This window comes from Macrobrachium nipponense, chromosome 14, assembly GCF_015104395.2.
Source record: "Macrobrachium nipponense isolate FS-2020 chromosome 14, ASM1510439v2, whole genome shotgun sequence".
NCBI classification, from domain to species: domain Eukaryota; kingdom Metazoa; phylum Arthropoda; class Malacostraca; order Decapoda; family Palaemonidae; genus Macrobrachium; species Macrobrachium nipponense.
The window spans coordinates 19477784-19499595 of record NC_087207.1 but is presented as its reverse complement, the minus strand read 5'-3'; the positions used below and the strand labels follow the sequence as shown (position 1 = coordinate 19499595).

The window sequence follows — 21812 nt, the reverse complement described above, 5'->3', positions numbered from 1 at the left end:
TACTTTTTCATTATTATTATTATTATTATTATTATTATTATTATTATTATTATCATTATTATTATACAGAAGACAAACCCCTATACATACAGAGGAAGCCTATAGGGTACAGGGTCCATTAACTTCAAATTAAATTACAAGAACAGAAGACACTTATCAAAAAAAGGATACTAACCCAAGCACTGATGTCAATAAACCGATTAAAGGCTAACTGGCAACCGAAGGTAAGAAAGGATATATATGATTGTCCATTGGCTGATAACCGTTAGTCGAGGGCATCAAGAGTTTGGGCACAGTTGCATTTCGTTTCCTACCTTCTGTTTTGAGTGTGTTTATCCACGTAAGTTTTTTACAATTTATTTTTTATTTTTATATTATTTTTCTTTTGGGTTCTGATTGATGAAGTATTTCATTATGCTTATTTTGTTTACAAATTTATTTAGTTATGTACTTTTGTAAGATTTTATTAAAACTTTAAATAGGTTTTTATGCATGTATATATATATATATATATATATAGATATATATATATATATATATATATATATATATCACACATATATATATACACAATTCAATTGTGCCCCCATCAAACAAATGCAGATATGAACACCCCACTCATTCTGTTTCAACAAATTCATAGAATCATTTTCCGTTTCCAAAATTCGTGCTAAAAATGGAATTAGATCTTTAATTAATTTGGTCACAGCTGACCTGATCCGACAATACAATGTATCGGCCTCGTATAATGAATCCCGTCCGGTCCTTCCGGCCGAACGCTCCGTTTAACCGGACAAGTTTCTGATATTTTATATATGTATGTGTGTGTGTGTGTTGATTACGGACGCGAAAAGCGGGTTTTAATTCCTCCCGTGACCTTAAAAGGTCATAGGTCAGATAAAAGGATATTTATGACCCATAGAAGGATAGTTTGGCATGTGTCTTAACTATAAATGATCCCATTTCCAAGTGATTACAACTTCAAATGACCCCAATTTCAAGTGATTACAACTTCAAATGACCCTAATTCCAAGTGATTACAATTTCAAATGACCCCAATTCCAAGTGATTACAACTTCAAATAATCCGAATTCCAAATTATTTCAACTACAAATGACACCAATTCCAAGTGATTGCAATTTCAAATGACCCCAAATCCAAGTGATTACAACTTCAAATAATCCGAATTCCAAGTTATTTTAGCTACAAATGACACCAATTCTAAGTGATTACAATTTCAAATTACCCCAGTTCCAAGTGATTACAATTCCAAATGATCCATATTCCAAGTTGTTCCAACTATATGATTTCTATTCCATACGATTGCGATATTATAAGAGACAAACTCCATTTTATTTCACTTTAACACGACCCAAATTCCGAGCGATTTCAACTTCGAATGATGCCAATTTACCCCAAGCGACCTCCAGTCCAATTCCAAGTGATCCCAAATTCCCACCGCGATACCAACTTCAAATGATCCCAATGCCAATTGATTCCAAGGTCATACGATTGCAATATTATGTGGGACAAACTCCACTCGATTTCAATTTAATGTGAACCCAATTCCAAGTGATGCCTACTTCCCACCGCGATGTCAACAGGATGGTGTTCCTGGATTCCGTGGGCGACTTTTTCGAGTCTCTGGCCGATCGCTTCCGGCGGGACAACGACGAACTGAGACGAGAGGACAAAGAGAACGACCTGATTAACGAGGCCAACGAAATCGCCAACGATGCCACAGGTACGTCTGTTTGTCTGTTTACCTGTTTATTTGACTGTTTGTCTGTTTGTCTCTGTGGCTGTTTGGCTGTTTGTCTATTTGAATGTTTGTCTGTTTGGTTGTTTGTCTATTTGGTAGTTTGTCTATTTGTCTATTTGGTTGTTTGTCTGTTTACCTGTTTTGTTGACTTTTTGTCTGTTTATTTGTTCATTTATTTGGCTGTTTATTTGTTAACCTATGTATTTCTCCAGCTGTCTACTTATTCATCTATTTGTCTGTTTGTCTATTTGGCTGTTTATGTGCTTATTTGTTCATTTATTTGGCTGTTTGTTTCTTAATGTAGGCGTTTGTCCAGTTGTCTACTTATTTTTCTATCCGTCTGTTTGTCCATTTGGATGTTTATCTGTTTGTCTGTTTGACTGTTTATTTGTTAAAATATATGTTTGTCCAGCTGTCTATCTATTTATCCATTTGTCTCTTTGTCTTTTTTGGCTGTTTGTCTGTTTGGCTGTTTATTTGTTCATTTCTTTGGCTGTTTGTTTGTTAATCTAGGTGTTTGTCTACTCGTCTACTTATTTATCTATTTGCCTGTTTGTCTATTCAGCTGTTTCTTTGCTTAATTGTTCATTTCTTTGGCTGCTTATGTGTTAATCTAGGTGTTTACCCAGTTATCTACTTATTTATCTATTTGTCTGTTTATTTGTACATTTATTTAGATGTTTATCTATTATTAATCTATGTGCTTGTCCAGTTGTCTACTTATTTATCTATTTGTCTGTTTTTCTATTTGGCTGTTTATTTGCTAATTTCTTTGGCTGTTTATCTTTTAATCTAGTTGTTTGTCCAGTTGTCTACTTATTTATCTATTTGTCTGTTTGTCTATTGGGTGTTCTATTTGTGTTTTTGGTTATTTATTTGGCTGTTTGTCTATTTGTCTGTTTTTCTGTTTATTTGTCTGTCTTTTCATTTATTTGGCTGTTGGTCTATTAGTGTGTTCATTTATTTGGCAGTTTATATAATTATCTACTTGTTGTCTATTTGTTTATCTGTCTGTTAGTCTATTTGGTTGATTATTGGTTTGTTTGTTTATTTGTTTGGCTGTTTGTCTATTTGTATATTTGTCAGGGTAAAATATCTATTTATCCAGTTGTTTATTTATACATTTTTCTGTTTATTTATTTACCTACTTATCTATTTGTCTGTTTATTTGTTTGTCAGTTAAAATGTTTATCCATTTGCTTGTTTATTGATTTAGACCACAAGTAAAATATTTATCTATTTACTTATTAATCTATCTGTTTGTCTATCCACTTGTTTATTTGTCTATTTATTTATAAGTTATCCAACTGTCTACCTATTTATCTATTAATCTATTCATCTCCTTGTCTATTGTCTGCCTCGATCTATCTGTTGAAGTATTTATTCATTTATCTATTTATCTGCTTACCTATAAGCTATTTGTCTATTTATCTTTCTATTTACTTATCTGTCTAAATATTTTTTGCCTAATTATCCGTCTATTTATATGTTTCTCTAATTATCTATTTGTCTACTTACATATTTATCTATAAGAGAGCTGTTTATCTATGTACCTATTTACTATAAATATCCACTTATTTATTTTTTTGTGTACTTGTATCTCTGTCTATTTATCTATTGGCCATCAGTCTGTCTACTTAATTATCTATTTTGATTTCTTATGCACGATCAATTTATAAACCGTAATTGTTTTTTCAGCTCTCTCTCTCTCTCTCTCTCTCTCTCTCTCTCTCTCTCTCTCTCTCTCTCTCTCTCTCTCTATATATATATATATATATATATATAGATATATATTATATATATATACATATATATATATATAATAGTATATATATACTATATATATCCTCTCTCTTTCTCTCTCTCTCTTGATCGGAGAGAGAGAGAGAGATAGAGAGAGAGCAAATTTGAATGCTTCCGATGTAATCAATTTAACCGGATGTGTTTATTGATAGGTCTAGACCCATACTCCCAGGATATGACCATATATGGCAATGACTGAGACACACAGAGAGAGAGAGAGAGAGAGAACGTGCATTCAGCGAGAGACAGAAAAACCGTTACGTTATCTTTTCGCTCTGTACCGTTTTATATGGCGTCGCACTGCGAGTGGTTCGTTAAAACGGATGCACACCTGAATTGGCCTTTATCTTGACTTAGCGGATATTGGAGACGAATACGTAGAGAACGCTTTGTGTTCTTATGGCATATATATGATATATATTATAGTTATATATTTTTTTTAACAAAATTATATATATAATAGATATATATACATATATCTATATGTTAATATATAATATTATGTATATATATTACAATATATATATATATATGATATATATTAAATATACAACCATACATATAATATATATATAATAATAATATTAGATATATATATATATATAATAATATATATATATACATTAATATTATATATATATTATATATATTATATATATAATAGATTCATATGTTATGGACTAATTTAAATATATACAAATATATATCAATAAGATAATATATATTTAATTAATATATTACATATATATAATAATATACACACACACATATATATATATATATAATATATATATATATATATATATATATATATATTATATATATTCCTTTTGTTTGCGTAGAGAATAAAAACCCCATACTGACAAAGCTCGTATATAGATGAATTTTAGTATAATAATATTTTATTGTATGGATTAAAACACACGGTACATAATGCTATTGTGTTTTGTTATACAAAATACAATTGTCCTTTTTTATTTCGTAATACTTCAAATCTATTTTGTTCAACTTTCCAGGAAGCTAAAACGAAATAAAGTTTACCGATTATATAGTTGTGGTCAATATTATGGAGGAATTTGTAAACAGAAGATTTTGTTTATTTTATAGGTTATGTTAGAAGTAGATCTGGCTATTTCAGATTTCCAAATCTTTGCATACATGACAAGCACACTTCACGGACTTCAAACACCAAGGTTAGGTCAGGTTTGCATAAACCCTTGCATGTGAAAATCACAGTTCACTTTCTCCTGACCTATTTTCATTTAACTACTTATCTCCCTCTTCCCTATGTTCCATATCTCATCCTATTCCTGTTACGTCATGACAGTCATTTTTCATCTGTCTCAATGGCTCCTTCTCTGACAAGACACCTGTCTCAATGGCTCATCTGACAGGGAGAATCTAACCCTTTTCAGTGGCTCTCCTGACGGGAATCGAACTCTGTAAGTAATTATCACATATGACACCTACCTCAGTAGCTCACTAGATGAGAATCCAGCTAATTTTTACATACGACACCTGCCTCAGTAGCTCAGCTGACAAGAAACTGACAAATTTTCACATATGACAACTTTCTCAGTGGCTCACTATACAAGAATCTAACTAATTTTCACTCATGACTCCTGCCTCAGTGGTTTACTAGACGAGAATCTGGCTGATTTTTAAATATGACACCTGCCTCACTAGATGAGAATCCAACTAATTTTCACATATGACACCTGCCTCAGTAGCTCAGTTGACAAGAATCTAACGAATTTTCACATATGACACCCTGCCTCTGTTGTTCACTAGACGAGAATCTCGCTTATTCTCACATATGACACGTACCTCAGTGGTTCACTAGACGAGAATCTGGCTGATTTTCAAATGACACCTGCCTCAATGGTTCACTAGACGAGAATCTGGCTGATTCTCACATATGACACCTACCTCAGTGGCTCACTATACAAGAATCTAACTAATTTTCACTCATGACTCCTGCCTAAGTGGTTAACTAGACGAGAATCTGGCTGATTTTCACATATGACACCTGCCTCAGTGGCTCACTATACAAGAATCTAATTAATTTTCACATGACACCTACCTCAGTGGTTCACTTAGACGAGAATCTGCCTGATTTTTAAATATGACAATTGCCTCACTAGATGAGAATCCAACTAATTTTCACATTTGACACCTGCCTCAGTAGCTCAGTTGACAAGAATCTAACGAATTTTCACATATGACAACTGTCTCTGTTGTTCTCTAGACGAGAATCTGGCTGATTTTCACATGTGACATCTGCCTCGGTGGTTCCTCACCTGAAGAAGAGAATCTCAATTCAAATATTCATTTCCCCATTCAATTTCAGACGCTTCCCAGCCAGCCAAGATCCTCTCAGTGGACTTCAGGGCCAAGGAAAATGCAGCCAACCACCACTGCGAGAAGTACGAACTCCTGGAACGTCGGAAGGACGTCTCGGTCCTGCGAAGGGGCGGGACCTTCCTCATCACCCTCACTTTCAACAAGAACGTCGACCTGAAGAAGCAGCATCAGCTGAAGATTTACATGTCCTTTGGTGAGTCACAGAATGAATTCGAGAGTCTGAGGGATTGATTTTAATATTCTTTTGTGGGGTTTTGGTGGTTGGTGGTATTTGGGGTTTCTTGTTGGGGATGTGGGTAGTTTGAGGGTCCCTCTCTCTCTCTACCTTCTACTCTTGATTCTTTATTACACATTCTCTCTCTCTCTCTCTCTCTCTATCTCACTTGTCCACACCAGAAGAAAACCATTAGTTGGACACCCGCCCCCTATTCATATCATACTCAAAACTAGAGACATACATAATTATGTTTAGACTAAGTACCATTACTGAGAACGTCTGACTACTGAAGTAGTACCTATTTCACCGGCCTCCCTCTCTCTCCTTACCCTCAGGCCCGAGGCCAAACACCCAGAATGGGACCCAGGCAGTGCTGACAGTCAGCGGGAAGACAATGTTTGACAAGAACCACGAGATTTGGGACGTCAGGGTTGACGAGAAGGCTCCTACCAGCGCCACCCTGGAGGTATGTTATTTCAGTGTCTGTGGTTTCTGTTGAGATGTTGTTGACCTGAGGTCATGCAGGAATGTCTAAATGGACTCCTTAGGTCCTATTGCAGCTTTTTATAAGTTTTTTTTATTTCATTTAGATAAGACTTAGGTGTGGTTCCTGTCGAAATTTTATTGACCTGAGGTTATGAAGGAATGTCTAAAGAGGACTCCTGAGGTCTTTATGACAGTTTTCTATTTTTCTTTATTTAGATAGGATTTGGATGTGACCTCAGGTCATGCAGCAATGTCTAAAGAGGACTCCTAAGGTCTTATGACAGTTTTTTAATAATTTTATTTTTATTTAGATAGGATTTGGATGTGGTTCCTGTCGAAGTTTTGGTTACCTGAGGGCATTCAGGAATGTCTAAAAAGGACTCCTGAGGTCCTATTACAGTTTTTATATTGTAAGTTTTTTATTTTATTTAGATAGAACTTACATACTTCTAATATTTCCAATACATGAGCTTAGCCGCCAGCCTTTCTGTGCTTGGCACTTCAATATAGAAATTGAATTAAAGATTAATTTTTACCTCTTTTCCTTGTAGTCTTCGGTATATATTTGAAGTAATTGATTTTGTTATTCTAAATTTAGCTTCTTTAGTTGCAAAATACTTATGAATTTAGGGGTCTGTTCTTTGCAGAATAACAGCATTTTTTTCTTTGAGCCGTGATGAAATTCCTTCAGTCCTGTTTAAACTCAGTCTCCCGGTAATATCAATGTAGCTCAATGCAAATGTTTACTTAGAAACCCGCTTTACGTAGCTCCTCTTAATTGGAGTACCATCCTATAATTATTTCTGTAAGCAACTGCAAATTACTCTAAGGAAACCTGTTGTACCTAGCAACCTTAGTCCCTCTTCATTGGACTATCATCCTGTTTTCTCTTAAATACAATTCTCTAGAACATTTAAATGCCTTAATATCTGTGAAAAATACCCTTATCTAGAACATTTAACTGCCCTGTAATGTGTAAAGCATACCATTCTCAAGAACATTTTGCTGCCCTGCTACCCGTGAAAAATACCCTTCTCTGAAACATTCAAGACTCTTTGTTCCATATTCCAGATCCAGATACCTTTCCTGGGAAAAGTTAATGCTTTCAGTATGTGAATGCGAATTACTCTTAAAGAAGCCTTTTGTACCTAGCAATCTCTAGCTCCCCTGAATTGGACTATCATCCTGTTATATGTAGAACATACCCTTCTTCAGAAGGACGTTCAATACTCTTAGTTCCCTACTTCAGATCCAGATACCAACTGAAGCGCCTGTAGGTCTTTGGAGCACCGCTTTTGAATTATCAGATCGAGGAGATAAAGACGGTGCCTCCAGGCATCTCATGAGGTCGGAGCAGATGACTTACATTCTCTTCAACCCTTGGAACAAACGTGAGTTGTGAGGAGGGATATGTTATGTTGTGAAGTCCTTGATATTCAAACCTTCTCTGGAAAGGTGCCTTATATTGCCATCAGAATAATTAGACCATTCACTGCCGAATAACAGTTAGAAGATGGTGCGGCTGTGACCTGAAATCCTTAGTTGACATTCTCCATGCATAAGAAGTATCAGTGAATTTAATATGGAGTTTACAGGACTCTAGCTAATTCTGAACTATAGAAAACTGTAAAATTATCATTATGAACAAAATAAGTTATACTCATATTTCTTTAACTCACTTCTAAGTAATTAAGTCCTAATCTAAGCTATCCATCAGTTGTCTACTATCTACAGATAGTATGATGTGAATGCACTCCACTCTTCAAACTTCACCAGTGTTTAAGAACGACTATTTTGACATTATCGAAATCCTTCTCTGAGTATTGATAGCTAGAATAGATATTATGTATTTTCATATTTGAATTCTAAAAGTATGCAGTCCACTCTCCAACCTTCAGTAACATTTAAAAACGACTATATTGGCCTCACGATAACCCTTCACTGCTGGTTGATATTTGGAGCAGGATCCAGGTATTTTCATAATAAAAAGTCTCAATTAACACTTCATACCAACAGGCGACTACACCTACTTGGCGGATGATGCCAAACGAGAGGAATATATCTTGAACGATGTTGGAAAGGTGAGATTTAATTTTGAATTTTGCCAGTAGTGGGTTAGCTAGTGCTGTCAGTGCATTACTTAAGGTTCTGTGCAGCCTACCTTTGGCCCCTAGCTGAAAACCCTTTTCATTTCCTTTTTTGTGCTTTCATTCATATTCTCTTCCTTCCATCTTGCTTTCCTGAGTCCTTTCCTAACATTCCAGCCTTTGGCCTGGATTTCACATTCCATTTCAATGAATTTGTTTATATTCAAAGAGTAGATGATACATGATTATTATCATTATTATTGAAAAATGAACCCTGTTCATATGGAACACGCCCACAGGGGTAACTGACCCGAAATTCAAGCTTCCAAAGAATATGGTGTTTATTTGAAAGAAGTAACAGAAGGCAAATGGGAAATACACAAAGATCATTATTTAGAAAATTAACAAATTAATGAATCAATATAGATGGAAAGAATGGCTGAGTAGTTGACGGGCACAAACTTATTTCCAATATCCTTCTGATTTGTGAAAGTTCATCCAATGAGTAATACTGAGTGTTACTTGAACAGCCCATGTTCCGTACCAGTTATAGATCAATACCACTTTTATTTACTTAAATTAAGGTGTGGATCGGGAGCTACCCAACGGCCCGTGGAAGACACTGGGTATTTGGGCAGTTCGATGACGCTGTGCTCCCAGCTTGTGTACTTCTCATGGAGAAAGCTAAGGTCGCCCCAGAGAACAGAGGTGATCCCATCCGGGTTTCCAGAGCCATTTCCAGGATTGTAAGTGAGAACTCCATATCAGTTTCAAATTTTTCAGCGATGATAATATCTTCCAGTAACTCATTGATTATATTTAGTGGGTTAATCATTCATCAGAATGAGCAGGGTAATGTTACTTTTATAAGTTAACTAGCAGTCAGTGGGAACATCCAGAAATACTTTTTAAGGTTGAGAATCAACTTACAAGGAAGATATTACAACTCCAGTTAATCAAACATTGAAATCAATGATAAGATATATAGCAACTGGCTTCGACTTTCAGTGAAAAGCATGTTTACTTCACCTGTTTATCAATTTATTTATTTTTGCAGGTAAACAGCAATGACGACAACGGAGTCATCATGGGCAGGTGGGATGGAAACTACGAAGATGGCTCTGCACCCACCAAGTGGACAGGCTCCATTGCCATTCTGGAGCAATACATCAGTACGCAGAAGCCAGTTAAATACGGGCAGTGTTGGGTGTTTGCTGCAGTTGTTAACACCGGTAAGGCTCAAAATACTTGATGTCTTTCTGTTTCTTTAAGATTCCATCATGGGTTTATTGTAAAAAATCTTTTCATAATTACAGAGATCTGATATTACAGATATTTATCGCATGTAACTCCAAACGCCACTGTATACGACCTAAATCATAGCAAACTCTGTCATACCAAACCTTTCTGCATTTATAAGTCGGTTTATGGTCACAAAGATATATTGTTGTACCAAGTCTTTCTATATAAATGAGTTATTTAGGGCCACAAGGAGACACTAAGAGACACTATGCCACTCTGTTGTACCAAGTCTTTCTGAATTTATAAGTCTGTTTCTGGTCACAAAGAGACACTGTTGTACCAGGTCGTTCTGAATTCATAAATTAATTTAGGGTCACAAATAGACTTTTTGTTGCACCAAATATTTCTGCATTTATAAATCAGTTTCTGGTTGGTCGCAGAGACACTTTGTTGTACCAAGTCTTTCTGCATTATAAGTCTGTTTCTGGTCACAAAGAGACACTGTTGTTCCAGGTCTTTTTACAATTATATGTCAGTTTCTGGTCACAAAGAGACACTGTTCTAAATCATATAATCCACCAGCCCTCTGAATGATAAAAGCTGAAAGACCTGTTTTTATCTCAGTTTGCAGGGCTCTTGGACTACCAGCTCGAGTGGTCACTAACCTCAACTCAGCCCACGACACCAATGGGTCTCTCACCATCGACGAGTACTTTGATAAGGATGGTGAGGAGTACCGGTAAGTACTCGACATCGTCACTGTCATTTAGATATCAGCTAACTTCATTATTCTTCTTTGTCCTGTCTAGATGTCACAGACCTTAATGCAAGTTAAAAGTAACTGAAAATTTTCAGATAGTAATGAACAACCTTACGAGGTCATTGAAATGTAACAGTACCCAGCTGAAGAACCTTGTGGGGGAGTATCACGTGGTGTACTGCATACATTACTTGAGGGTGTTTGCAGTCTCAACAGCCTATAGTTGCACCCACTTTTTAGCATTTTACTTTTCTTCCATTCATGCTTCTTTTCTTCAATCTTCATGTCCAACCTCTCTAACTATTATTCCTGTTGGGGGTTTCACCTAATTCCACCCTAATTTCGCTGTATTTCAATCCCTTTCTTTTCTTTTTCTCTCTATCTTGCTGCCCAATCTCTCAAACTCCCTCTTTTCACTGTCTGAAGTGTTCAATGGCCTGAAGTGATCCAGTGCTTGGCTTGGCAGCATAGATTTCATAAGTCAGTTCAACTGAAGAAGGTCATCCATCAAAGGAAATTGAAAATCTTGCCTAGCAGGAACTTATTGTCAGGATTCTTCTGTTGAAGTGATATTATGGGAGAATCAGACTTGAGAACGTCCTGTTTCATGAGAAAATCTTAAAAAAACTAAAGTCCCTCGGTTTAAGCAACAACATCCAAATTTGTCAATATGCACGATATATTGTTTTAAAAATAGCAATTATAGATTTGATGACATTCACTAAATGCAGATTATTTTCTACTGCATCTTTGACAATCATTTATCCCCCCAGTTACAACTCCACTGGTCCAAATCCAGAAGGAGAACGTGACTCAATCTGGAATTTCCATGTCTGGAATGACGTCTGGATGGCTCGTCCAGATCTTCCAGATGGTTATGGAGGCTGGCAAGTCATTGATGCTACTCCCCAGGAAACTAGTGATGGTAAGATAGGGAAGTTTCATTTATTGATAAGATTCTGGAAATTTCGAGTAGCCTTAACCTACCACTTCTGGAACTCAGTTCTTTAACAATGCTTTCCGGGATGTGTCTGGATATCTCACAGTAACAATTACTGCTCACTTTGATATCAACATACCTGTAAAAGAGAATGGTAAATTTTAAGTCTGTATTACTATATGATTAAGAAGCATACCTTTTCCCAATCATAATTACTAAACGATTTCGATACTAATTACTGAATTCTACATAATACGTCTTTAATCAGCCACTTTGTTCTTGTTACAATTGTCTACAATATTCTCACCTACATACTTGAAATTCTTTTGAGGGGAGATTGCAGTACCCACCACTTCCCCCTACAGAATTGCTCCTTCCAGCATACTGAAGTGGGAAGTTATAGGACCCCTACAAATGTTGTTACAGAGATTGAACTAATCAGTTAACATTCAACGTACCACGTGATCCGTTCTGAAGTTTCCTTTATAATATAAAAACGACTTTAATATCTCTTAAACTTTCTGAATGCACCAGGTTCTGTGAATTCCAGCTTTACTTTCTCCTGATGAAGGAACCCTGGAACTGAGAACTTTGACAGTGAGGCGCATTCACTCAATAAATAATCTAATTTCATACAGGCGTGTACCAGTGTGGTCCTGCATCACACGAAGCTATTCGCCAAGGCCAGATGCACTTCAAATACGACGTCCCATTCGTCTTGGCTGAAGTCAACGCCGATGTCGTCCACTGGCAAGTCGACGACGGGGCTCCAGATGGCTTCAAGAAACTCAGCTCCAACCAATTCCAGTGAGTCTTGAACACCAAGACTTCTATTCCATTTTGTAGGGTGAAAGTTCTCTTACTTAGGTCTCAGGAAACTTGCAAACGAGACGACTGTGTTTTCTGTAGTAGGAAGAATGACTGGTACTTGTGACCTTGGCGTCACAAATACCAGGGTCACTGATCCTTCTGTGGAGAAGGAAGTTATCATAGATTTCTGTGGGTAATTGAACTAAGACTTGTGCTTCTTGTTATGATACTTTATTTGGATGGGTTTCAGAAGGTTTTCAACTTTATCTTTATGGCTACTCTGGTAAGAGTGAAGTTTCCTTAGCTAGAATCTAGCTACAGATTTATGTGATAACCATAGAATTTAGCTACAGAATTATGTCACAGCCATATTCTGAGACACTACTTTTCCTAAGCTATAGAATTATGAGATTACCATTGAATTTAGCTACAGAATTATGTCATAACCATAGAACTTAGCCATAGAATGATTTAATAACCAGATTCTAAAGTAATAAGCTTTCCTACAATGCAGCGTTGGCAAGCAAGTGCTGACCAAGGCCATCGGAAATGTCGAAAGTGGAGGATTCAACAAGAATGACAGAGAGGACATCACACAGGAGTACAAGCCAAGCGAAGGGAGTCGTGCAGAGAGGCTCACGCTGTACACTGCTGCCAGACGGTGAATTTGTGTTTTTTCAAACGTGGTTTGTTTACGTTAGGATCGACCTGCCTAAAGTTTTTTGTTGCTCTTGGGGTTTTCTTAGGGTTGACGTGCCTGGAATATTGTCATGTCATTTCTGTAGATGATCTTCGTCTTCCAGTGTTTGTTTTAGGATCGACCTGCCTAAAATATTTTGTTGTTTTTAATTTTTTTTCTGGGGGTCGACGTGCATAAAATACTTTGCTATGGGGTCGACCTGCCTAAAGTATTTATTTATTCTTTTTTTTTCTTATGATCGACGTGCCTAAAACATTTTCATGTCAGTTTTGTTCCTCCGATAACTAACGGCTATAAATCCTCGAGTTGTCGTCATTCATTACGTTTATTTTCATAATGTGTCTATTGATTTACTTATCTATTTGTTTCTGTAGGAGTCGCGCTGCTCGCCATGCCTTCCGACTCCCGTCGGAGGCGATAGAGGACGTCGAATTTAACATCAAAGACGTCGAGAGGGTTCCCATCGGAGAAGACTTCGCTATCACTGTGACGATGAAGGTGTGTTTTAGTTTGCCCCTCCAGAGTGTAACTGCAGAATGGAAATGATAGTTTTAGTTATAGTTATAATAGATTATAGTTATAGTTATGATAAATTATAGTTACAGTTATAGTAAATTAAGATTATAGCTATAGTAAATCATAGTTTAGTTAGTTTTTCATACAAGTTATGATAGTAAAGAGAAAAATTCTTCTCCGAAGCGAACCAGAAAAACGATCCAATGTCATCATGTATAAATTGTATGTGTGTGTGTGTCCATCAGTCATCCTATACAGCTTAGTAATCAACTCTCTCTCTCTCTCTCTCCATGCCACAGAACGTCGGCGATGCCAACAGAACCGTGACCTCCCTGCTGACTGCCAGCAGCACCTACTACACAGGAGCCAAGGCTTATCCCATCACCAGAGCCGAGGGAGAATTTGTGCTGAAGCCGAATGAAAGTGAGTAAACTTCTCTTTTGTTTGTCTGTCTTTTGTTTGTGTGTGCTTTTATAGTCTCTCTCTCTCTCTCTCTCTCTCTCTCTCTCTCTCTCTCTCTCTCTCTAAGCAGTGGTGCCTGTTGCGTGTTCATAAGTATGATATTTTTGGGAGTCTCGCTCTCTTTTGAGTGATGTAAAAAAAAATTGGTCTTAATATAAGCCTTCTGCTGTTACTGGTACATTGTGTATATGTATGCATATGGGTGTATTTCCATATATATATATGTATATATATATGTATATATTCTCATTAACCTTTTCTATACCGTAGATCAGAATAAAAGGACCACAAATCCTCATAACTTCTGACATATATCTTACAATGAACCTTAAGAAATATATTAGATGAAGACCTCTTTATTTTTTTTTACTTATTTGTTCATTCCCAACCACAGCAAAGACACTAACGCTCCCAGTGAAGTACAAAGACTACTATCCCCTGCTGGTGGAACACGCCATGATCAAACTGGTGGCCATTTGCAACGTGAAGGAGACGTCCTTCTCCTGGGTGGGCGAAGACAAGTTCCAGGTCATCAAACCCGACATGCGTATTGAGGTGAGTTCCCAGTGCTACGGTCTCTCTCTTGCCTTCAGAAATCTTGTAACTATAACAAGGTAAACGATCTCTTTCTTGGCTTCAGAAGTCATTTCACTATAACAAGGTAAACTATTTTTCTGGGCTTCAGAACTCATGTCACTGTAACAAGGTAAACTTTCTATTCCTTGGCTTTAGAACTCATGTCACTATAACAAGGTAAACTCTCTCTTTCTTGGCGACAAGAGTCATGCCACTATAACAAGGTTACCTCTCTCTCTCTCGTGGCATCAAAAGTCATGTCACTATAACAAGGTAAACTCTCTCTTTCTTGGCTTCAGAAGTCATGTCACTATAACAAGGTAAACTCTCTCTTTCTTGGCTTCAGAAATCATGTCACTTTAACAAGGCAAACTCTCTCTTTCTTGGCTTCAGAAGTCAAGTCACTATAACAAGGTAAGCTCTCTTTTTCTTGGCTTCAGAAGTCTTGTCACTATAACAAGGTAAACTCTCTCTTTCTTGACTTCAGAAGTCTTGTCACTATAACAAGGTAAACTATCTCTTTCTTGGCTTCAGAAGTCATGTCACTATAACAAGGTAAACTCTCTCTTTCTTGGCTACAGAAGTCATGTCACTATAACAAGGTAAACTCTCTCTTTCTTGGCTTCAGAAGTCATGTCACTATAACAAGGTAAACGCTCTCTTTCTTGGCTTCAGAAGTCATGTCACTATAACAAGGTAAACTCTCTCTTTCTTGGCTTCAGAAGTCATGTCACTATAGCAAGGTAAACTCTCTCTTTCTTGGCTTCAGAAGTCATGTCACTATAACAAGGTAAACTCTCTCTTTCTTGGCTTAAGAAATCATGTCACTATAACAAGGTAAACTCTCTCTTTCTTGGCTTCAGAAGTCATGTCACTATAACAAGGTAATGCTCTCTCTTGGCTTCAGAAGTTATGTCACTATAACAAGATAAGCAATCTCTTTCTTGGCTTCAGAAGTCATTTCACTATAACAAGGTAAACTATTTTTCTGCGCTTCAGAACTCATGTCACTGTAACAAGGTGAACTTTCTATTCCTTGGCTTGAGAACTCATTTCACTATATCAGGTAAATGCTCTCTTTCTTGGCTTCAGAAGTCATGTCACTATAGCAAGGTAAACGATCTCTTTCTTGGCTTCAGAAGTCATGTCACTATAACAAGGTAAACTCTCTCTTTCTTGGCTTCAGAAGTCTTGTCACTATAACAAGGTAAACTCTCTCTTTCTTGGCTTCAGAAGTCATGTCACTATAACAAGGTAAACTCTCTCTTTCTTGGCTTCAGAGGTCATGTCACTATAACAAGGTAAACTCTCTCTTTCTTGGCTTCAGAAGTCATGTCACTATAACAATGTAATGCTCTCTCTCTCTCTTGGCGTTAAAAGTCATGTCACTATAACAAGGTAAACTCTCTCTTTCTTGGCTTCAGAAGTCAAGTCACTATAACAACGTAAACTCTCTCTTTCTTGGCTTCAGAAATCATGTCACTATATCAAGGTAAACTCTCTCTTTCTTGACTTCAGAAGTCTTGTCACTATAACAAGGTAACTCTCTCTTTCTTGGCTTCAGAAGTCATGTCACTATAACAAGGTAAACTCTCTCTTTCTTGACTTCAGAAGTCTTGTCACTATAACAAAGTAAAATAATTCTCTCTTTCTTGGCGTTAGAAGTCTTGATACTATAACAAGGTAAACTCTCTCTTTCTTGGCTACAGAAGTCATGTCACTATAACAAGGTAAACTCTCTCTCTCTCTTGGCGTCAAAAGTCAAGCTATAACAACGTAAAACTCTCTCTTCTTGGCTCAGAAAAGGTCATTGTCACTATAGTCAAACTATAACTAACAAGGTAAAACTCTCTCTTTCTTGGATACAGAAGTCATGTCACATACAAGGTAAACTCTCTCTTTCTTGGCTACAGAAGTCATGTCACTATAAAAAAAGGTAAACTCTCTCTTTCTTTGGCTTCAGGAAAGTCATGTCAACTATAAAAAGGTAAACTCTTCTTCTTTCTTGGCTACAGAAGTCAGTCACTATAACAAGGTAAAACTCTCTCTTTCTTTGTTCAGAAGTCATGTCACTATAAAAAGGGTAAACTCTCTCTTTCTTGGCTACAGAAGTCATGTCACTATAACAAGGTAAACTCTCTCTTTCTTGGCTACAGAAGTCATGTCACAATAAAAAGGTAAACTCTCTCTTTCTTGGCTTCAGAAGTCATGTCACTATAAAAAGGTAAACTCTCTCTTTCTTGGCTACAGAAGTCATGTCACTAAAACAAGGTAAACTCTCTCTTTCTTGGCTACAGAAGTCGTGTCACTATAAAAAGGTAAACTCTCTCTTTCTTGGCTACAGAAGTCATGTCACTATAAAAAGGTAAACTCTCTCTTTCTTGGCTTCAGAAGTCATGTCACTATAAAAAGGTAAACTCTCTCTTTCTTGGCTACAGAAGTCATGTCACTATAACAGGTAAACTCTCTCTTTCTTTACTACAGAAGTCATGTCACTATAAAAAAGGTAAACTCTCTCTTCTTGGCTACAGAAGTCATGTCACTATAAAAAGGTAAAACTCTCTCTTTCTTGGCTTCAGAAGTCATGTCACTATAAAAAGGTAAACTCTCTCTTTCTTGGCTTCAGAAGTCATGTCACTAAAACAAGGTAAACTCTCATTCTTGGCTTCAGAAGTCATGTCACTATATCAAGGAAAACTCTCTTTCTTGGCTACAGAAGTCTTGTCACTATAACAAGGTAAAGTCTCTCTTTCTTGGCTTCAGAAGTCATGTCACTATAACAAGGTAAACGCTCTCTTTCTTGGATACAGAAGTCATGTCACTATAACAAGGTAAACTCTTTCTTTCTTGGCTTTAGTAGTCATGTCACTATAACAAGGTAAACTCTCTCTTTCTTGGCTTTAAAAGTCATGTCAGTAAAACAAGGTAAACTCTCTTTCTTGGCTACAGAAGTCTTGTCACTATAACAAGGTAAACTCTCTCTTTCTTGGCTTCAGAAGTCACGTCACTATGAACAAGGTAATCGCTCTCTTTCTTGGCTTCAGAAGTCATGTCACTATAACAAGGTAAACTCTCTCTTTCTTGATTTCAGATGTCATGTCACTATAACAAGGTAAACGCTCTTTTTCTTGGCGTCAAAAGTCATGTCACTATGACAAGGTAAACTCTCTCTTTCTTGGCTTCAGAACGTCATGTCACTATAACAAGGTAAAGTCTCTCTCTTTCTTGGCTTCAGAAGTCATGTCGCTATAACAAGGTAAACGCTCTCTTTCTTGGCTTCAGAAGTCAAGTCACTATAACAAGGTAAACTCTCTCTTTCTTGGCTTCAGAAGTCATGTCACTATAGCAATGTAAACTCTTTCTTTCTTGACTTCGGAAGTCATGTCACTATAACAAGGTAAACTCTCTTTCTTGGCTTCAGAAGTCATGTCACTATAACAAGGAAAACTCTCTTCTTTGGCTACAGAAGTCTTGTCACTATAACAAGGTAAACTCTCTCTTTCTTGGCTGCAGAAGTCATGTCACTATAACAAGGTAAACTCTCTCTTTCTTGGCTTTAAAAGTCATGTCACTATAACAAGGTAAACGCTCTCTTTCTTGGCTACAGAAGTCATGTCACTATAACAAGGTAAACTCTCTCTTTCTTGGCTTAGAAGTCATGTCACTATAACAAGGTAAACTCTCTCTTTCTTGGCTACAGAAGTCATGTCACTAAAACAAGGTAAACTCTCTTTCTTGGCTTCAGAAGTCATGTCACTATAACAAGGAAATTTTCTTTCTTGGCTACAAGAAGTCTTGTCACTATAACAAGGTAAACTCTATCTTTCTTAGCTTCAGAAGTCACGTCACTATGACAAGGTAATCGCTCTCTTTCTTGGCTTCAGAAGTCATGTCACTATAACAAGGTAAACTCTCTCTCTTTCTTTGCTTCAGAAGTCATGTCACTATAACAAGGTAAACGCTCTTTTTCTTGGCGTCAAAAGTCATGTCACTATGACAAGTAAACTCTCTCTTTCTTGGCTTCAGAAGTCATGTCACTATACCAAGGTAAAGTCTCTCTCTTTCTTGGCTTCAGAAGTCATGTCGCTATAACAAGGTAAACTCTCTCTTTCTTGGCTTCAGAAGTCATGTCACTATAACAAGGTAAACTCTCTCTTTCTTGGCTTCAGAAGTCATGTCACTATAGCAATGTAAACTCTCTCTTTCTTGACTTCGGAAGTCATGTCACTATAACAAGGCAAACTCTCTCTTTCTTTGGCTTCAGGAAGTTCAATGTCACTATAACAAGGGTAAAACTCTCTCTTTCTTTGGCCTTTCAGAAGTCATGTCACTTTATAGGCAAGGGTAAACTCTCTTCTTTCTTGGCTTCAGAAGTCATGTCACTATAACAAGGAAAACTCACTCTTTCTGGCTTTCAGAAGTCATGTCACTATAACAACGGTAAAAATTGCTCTTTTTCTTTTGGCCGCAAAAGTCATGTCACTATAAAAGGCAACGGTAAAACTCTCTCTTTCTTGGTACAGAAAGTATGTCACTTTTTTTTATTTTTTTTTTTAAGGGGGGGGCCCCAAAAAAGGTTAAAAAAACCCCTCTTTCTTTTTTTTTTTTTTTCCCCTTTGGGGCTTCCAGGGGGGAAAAAAGGGGGTTTTTTTTTTTCCCCCATTTGGTTTTTTTTTTTTTTCCAAAACTATAACCAAGGTTAAACTCCAACTTCTTTTGCTTGGCTTTCAGAAGTCATGTCACTATAACAAGGTAAACTCATCTCTTTCTTGACTTCAGAAGTCATGTCACTATAACAAGGTAAACGATTTCTTTCTTGGCTTCAGAAATCATGTCACTATAACAAGATAACCGATCTCTTTCTTGTCTTCAGAAGTCATGTCACTATAACAATGTAAACGCTCTCTTCCTTGGCTTCAGAAGTCATGTCACTGTAGCAAGGTAAACTCTTTTTATTGACCTAAAACGTCACGTCACTATGACGAAGTAAACTCTCTCTTTCTTGGCATCAAAAGTCATGTCACTATAGCAAGGAAAACTCACTCTCTCTTGCCCTCAAAAGTCGTCACTATACAAGATAAAATCTTTTTGTTGACATTAAAATATTACCAAGAACACAAACCAGTGCAAATAATTAATGCCCCTCTGGCATAAATTCCTTTTTCTTTCGTAGGTGACGACAGAGGCACTGGTGGACAAGCCCCTGGGAGTCAGGTTCTTCTTCACGAACCCTCTGGCCACGACCCTGACGAAGTGCTCCCTCGTGGTGGACGCCCCTGGGCTCGTCAGGCCTAAGACTATCCCCCTCGGGTATGTGAGAAGATGCGTGAAGCTGGTTTTTCGGGGTGTTAATAATAATAATAATAATAATAATAATAATAATAATAATAATAATAATAATAATAATAATAATCCAAAGAAAACTCATAAACACATGAGTCAATAATATGGAAAATTTAATCCACAATAGTATGCCTGTTTGATTTTGTTATTTGTTATTTGCTTTATGTTTTAAATAACAAAATCAAACAGACATACTATTATGGGTTTGCCTTTCCAATAATAATAAAAATAGTATGTTGGAAGAAGACCTTCATTAACACAGGTTTTATTGAAAATAATGGCTATTTTAGCCACGTTTATTTTCTATAGAAGTTTCTCTATTCTTCTTATTACTGACTTTCCTTCTGTACTCAAGTTGGATATTAAAACGCCAAATGTGGGATTCATGTAAAAAACGTGGCATTTGTCAAATGGAATAGAAATGCTGTACAATTTGACAAATACCACGATTTTGACATGAATCCCCCATTTGAGTTCAGAAGAAAAGTCGGTAATAACAAGAATAGAGAAGTTTCTGTACAAAATAAACGTGGCTGAAATAACCATTATCTTCTATGAAGTAATAATAATAATCTTTTTTAACCTTTTCTCTACTTTAATAATAAAATAATGCTTTTTCCGAACAGCAACGTCCCAGCCAAGGGAAAGATGGAGTACGAGATGAAGCTCTACCCGAAGAAGGAGAACAGCTGCACCATAGTGGGCACCTTCAATTCCACCGAGCTCCGTGACTTGACAGGTTCCGTCAACGTCGACATCTTTAGCCCGGAAGGATAGATTAGAACCAGTGGCTCTCAACTCTCTCCAATAGTCAAGGCAAAGGGATTATAGTATACCGGGCTGTTGGAGAGCAAGAGACCTTGCCAGCACAAGGCTGGGTTGAATCTAGGATGGTAGGAGTGAGGAGGATGTGTGGGTGGGCTCCTGAGATGTAGAAGTTTTTATATATGAATATATATATATATATATATATATATATATATATATATATATATATATATATATATATAAAACTATTGGATCATGACTATTCATATATATATATATATATATATATATGTATGTATATATATATATATATATATATATATATATAATATATATATATATATATATATATAGTATATGTATATGTATATATAAATTGAAAAACCTCTACAATTCTCAGTTTATTTATTCGTGCTATAAAACCTTTAGTTCCAAAGTTGCTTTTCCTTAAGGCTCAAGAATACAGTTAAAATGCTGAATTAAGTTATGAAAAGAACAGATTATGTACTGAAAGCAAAATCATGAATAAAAAAAACTTCTTGGAATAATAATTTTCAGTTTTAATTATTTTACTTGTTTCAATTTCATTTGTGTACCAACACAAACACTTGTTGGCCGAGTCGGTAAAGACGTCACTGAAGTCCTGATTTCTCTTCTGTGCGCTGGTTAGAATCCACGAGAGGAAGAAATTATTATCAACAAAAGAATTCCCCTCCGGTTAACATATATGTAAATATATTAATTCCGAGGTAGAGTGAATTGGATATCAAAGGACATTTGTAGCTTAATGAATGTATATGAATCACGCTGATGTGATAAAAATTCATACATACATACATAAACATTCCTACTGGCTGTAGGCTCTCCTATCTTGAACTTTCTAAGCATTAGAAAGTTTAAAAAAAAACTTTAATGAAAAAGTATATTGAAAGAAATGGTTTCTGTGGTATAGGCTTAACGACTATTGCTTACGAGC

General features: G+C 36.4%; 1 protein-coding gene across 1 annotated transcript; it reads left to right on the top strand.

The window, feature by feature from the left end:
- The first annotated feature begins 227 nt into the window (after positions 1-227).
- LOC135226362 (hemocyte protein-glutamine gamma-glutamyltransferase-like) lies at positions 228-21403 on the top strand. Its single transcript, XM_064265827.1, has 17 exons — positions 228-340; positions 1605-1744; positions 5916-6122; positions 6482-6612; positions 7882-8023; positions 8649-8713; positions 9304-9465; positions 9777-9951; positions 10586-10700; positions 11495-11646; positions 12300-12468; positions 12986-13132; positions 13546-13669; positions 13987-14110; positions 14544-14704; positions 19899-20035; positions 20695-21403. The coding sequence occupies exons 2-17, from the start codon at positions 1606-1608 to the stop codon at positions 20843-20845; spliced, it is 2301 nt and encodes a 766-aa protein (XP_064121897.1). The 5' UTR covers positions 228-340; position 1605; the 3' UTR covers positions 20846-21403.
- The last annotated feature ends 409 nt before the right edge of the window (positions 21404-21812 follow it).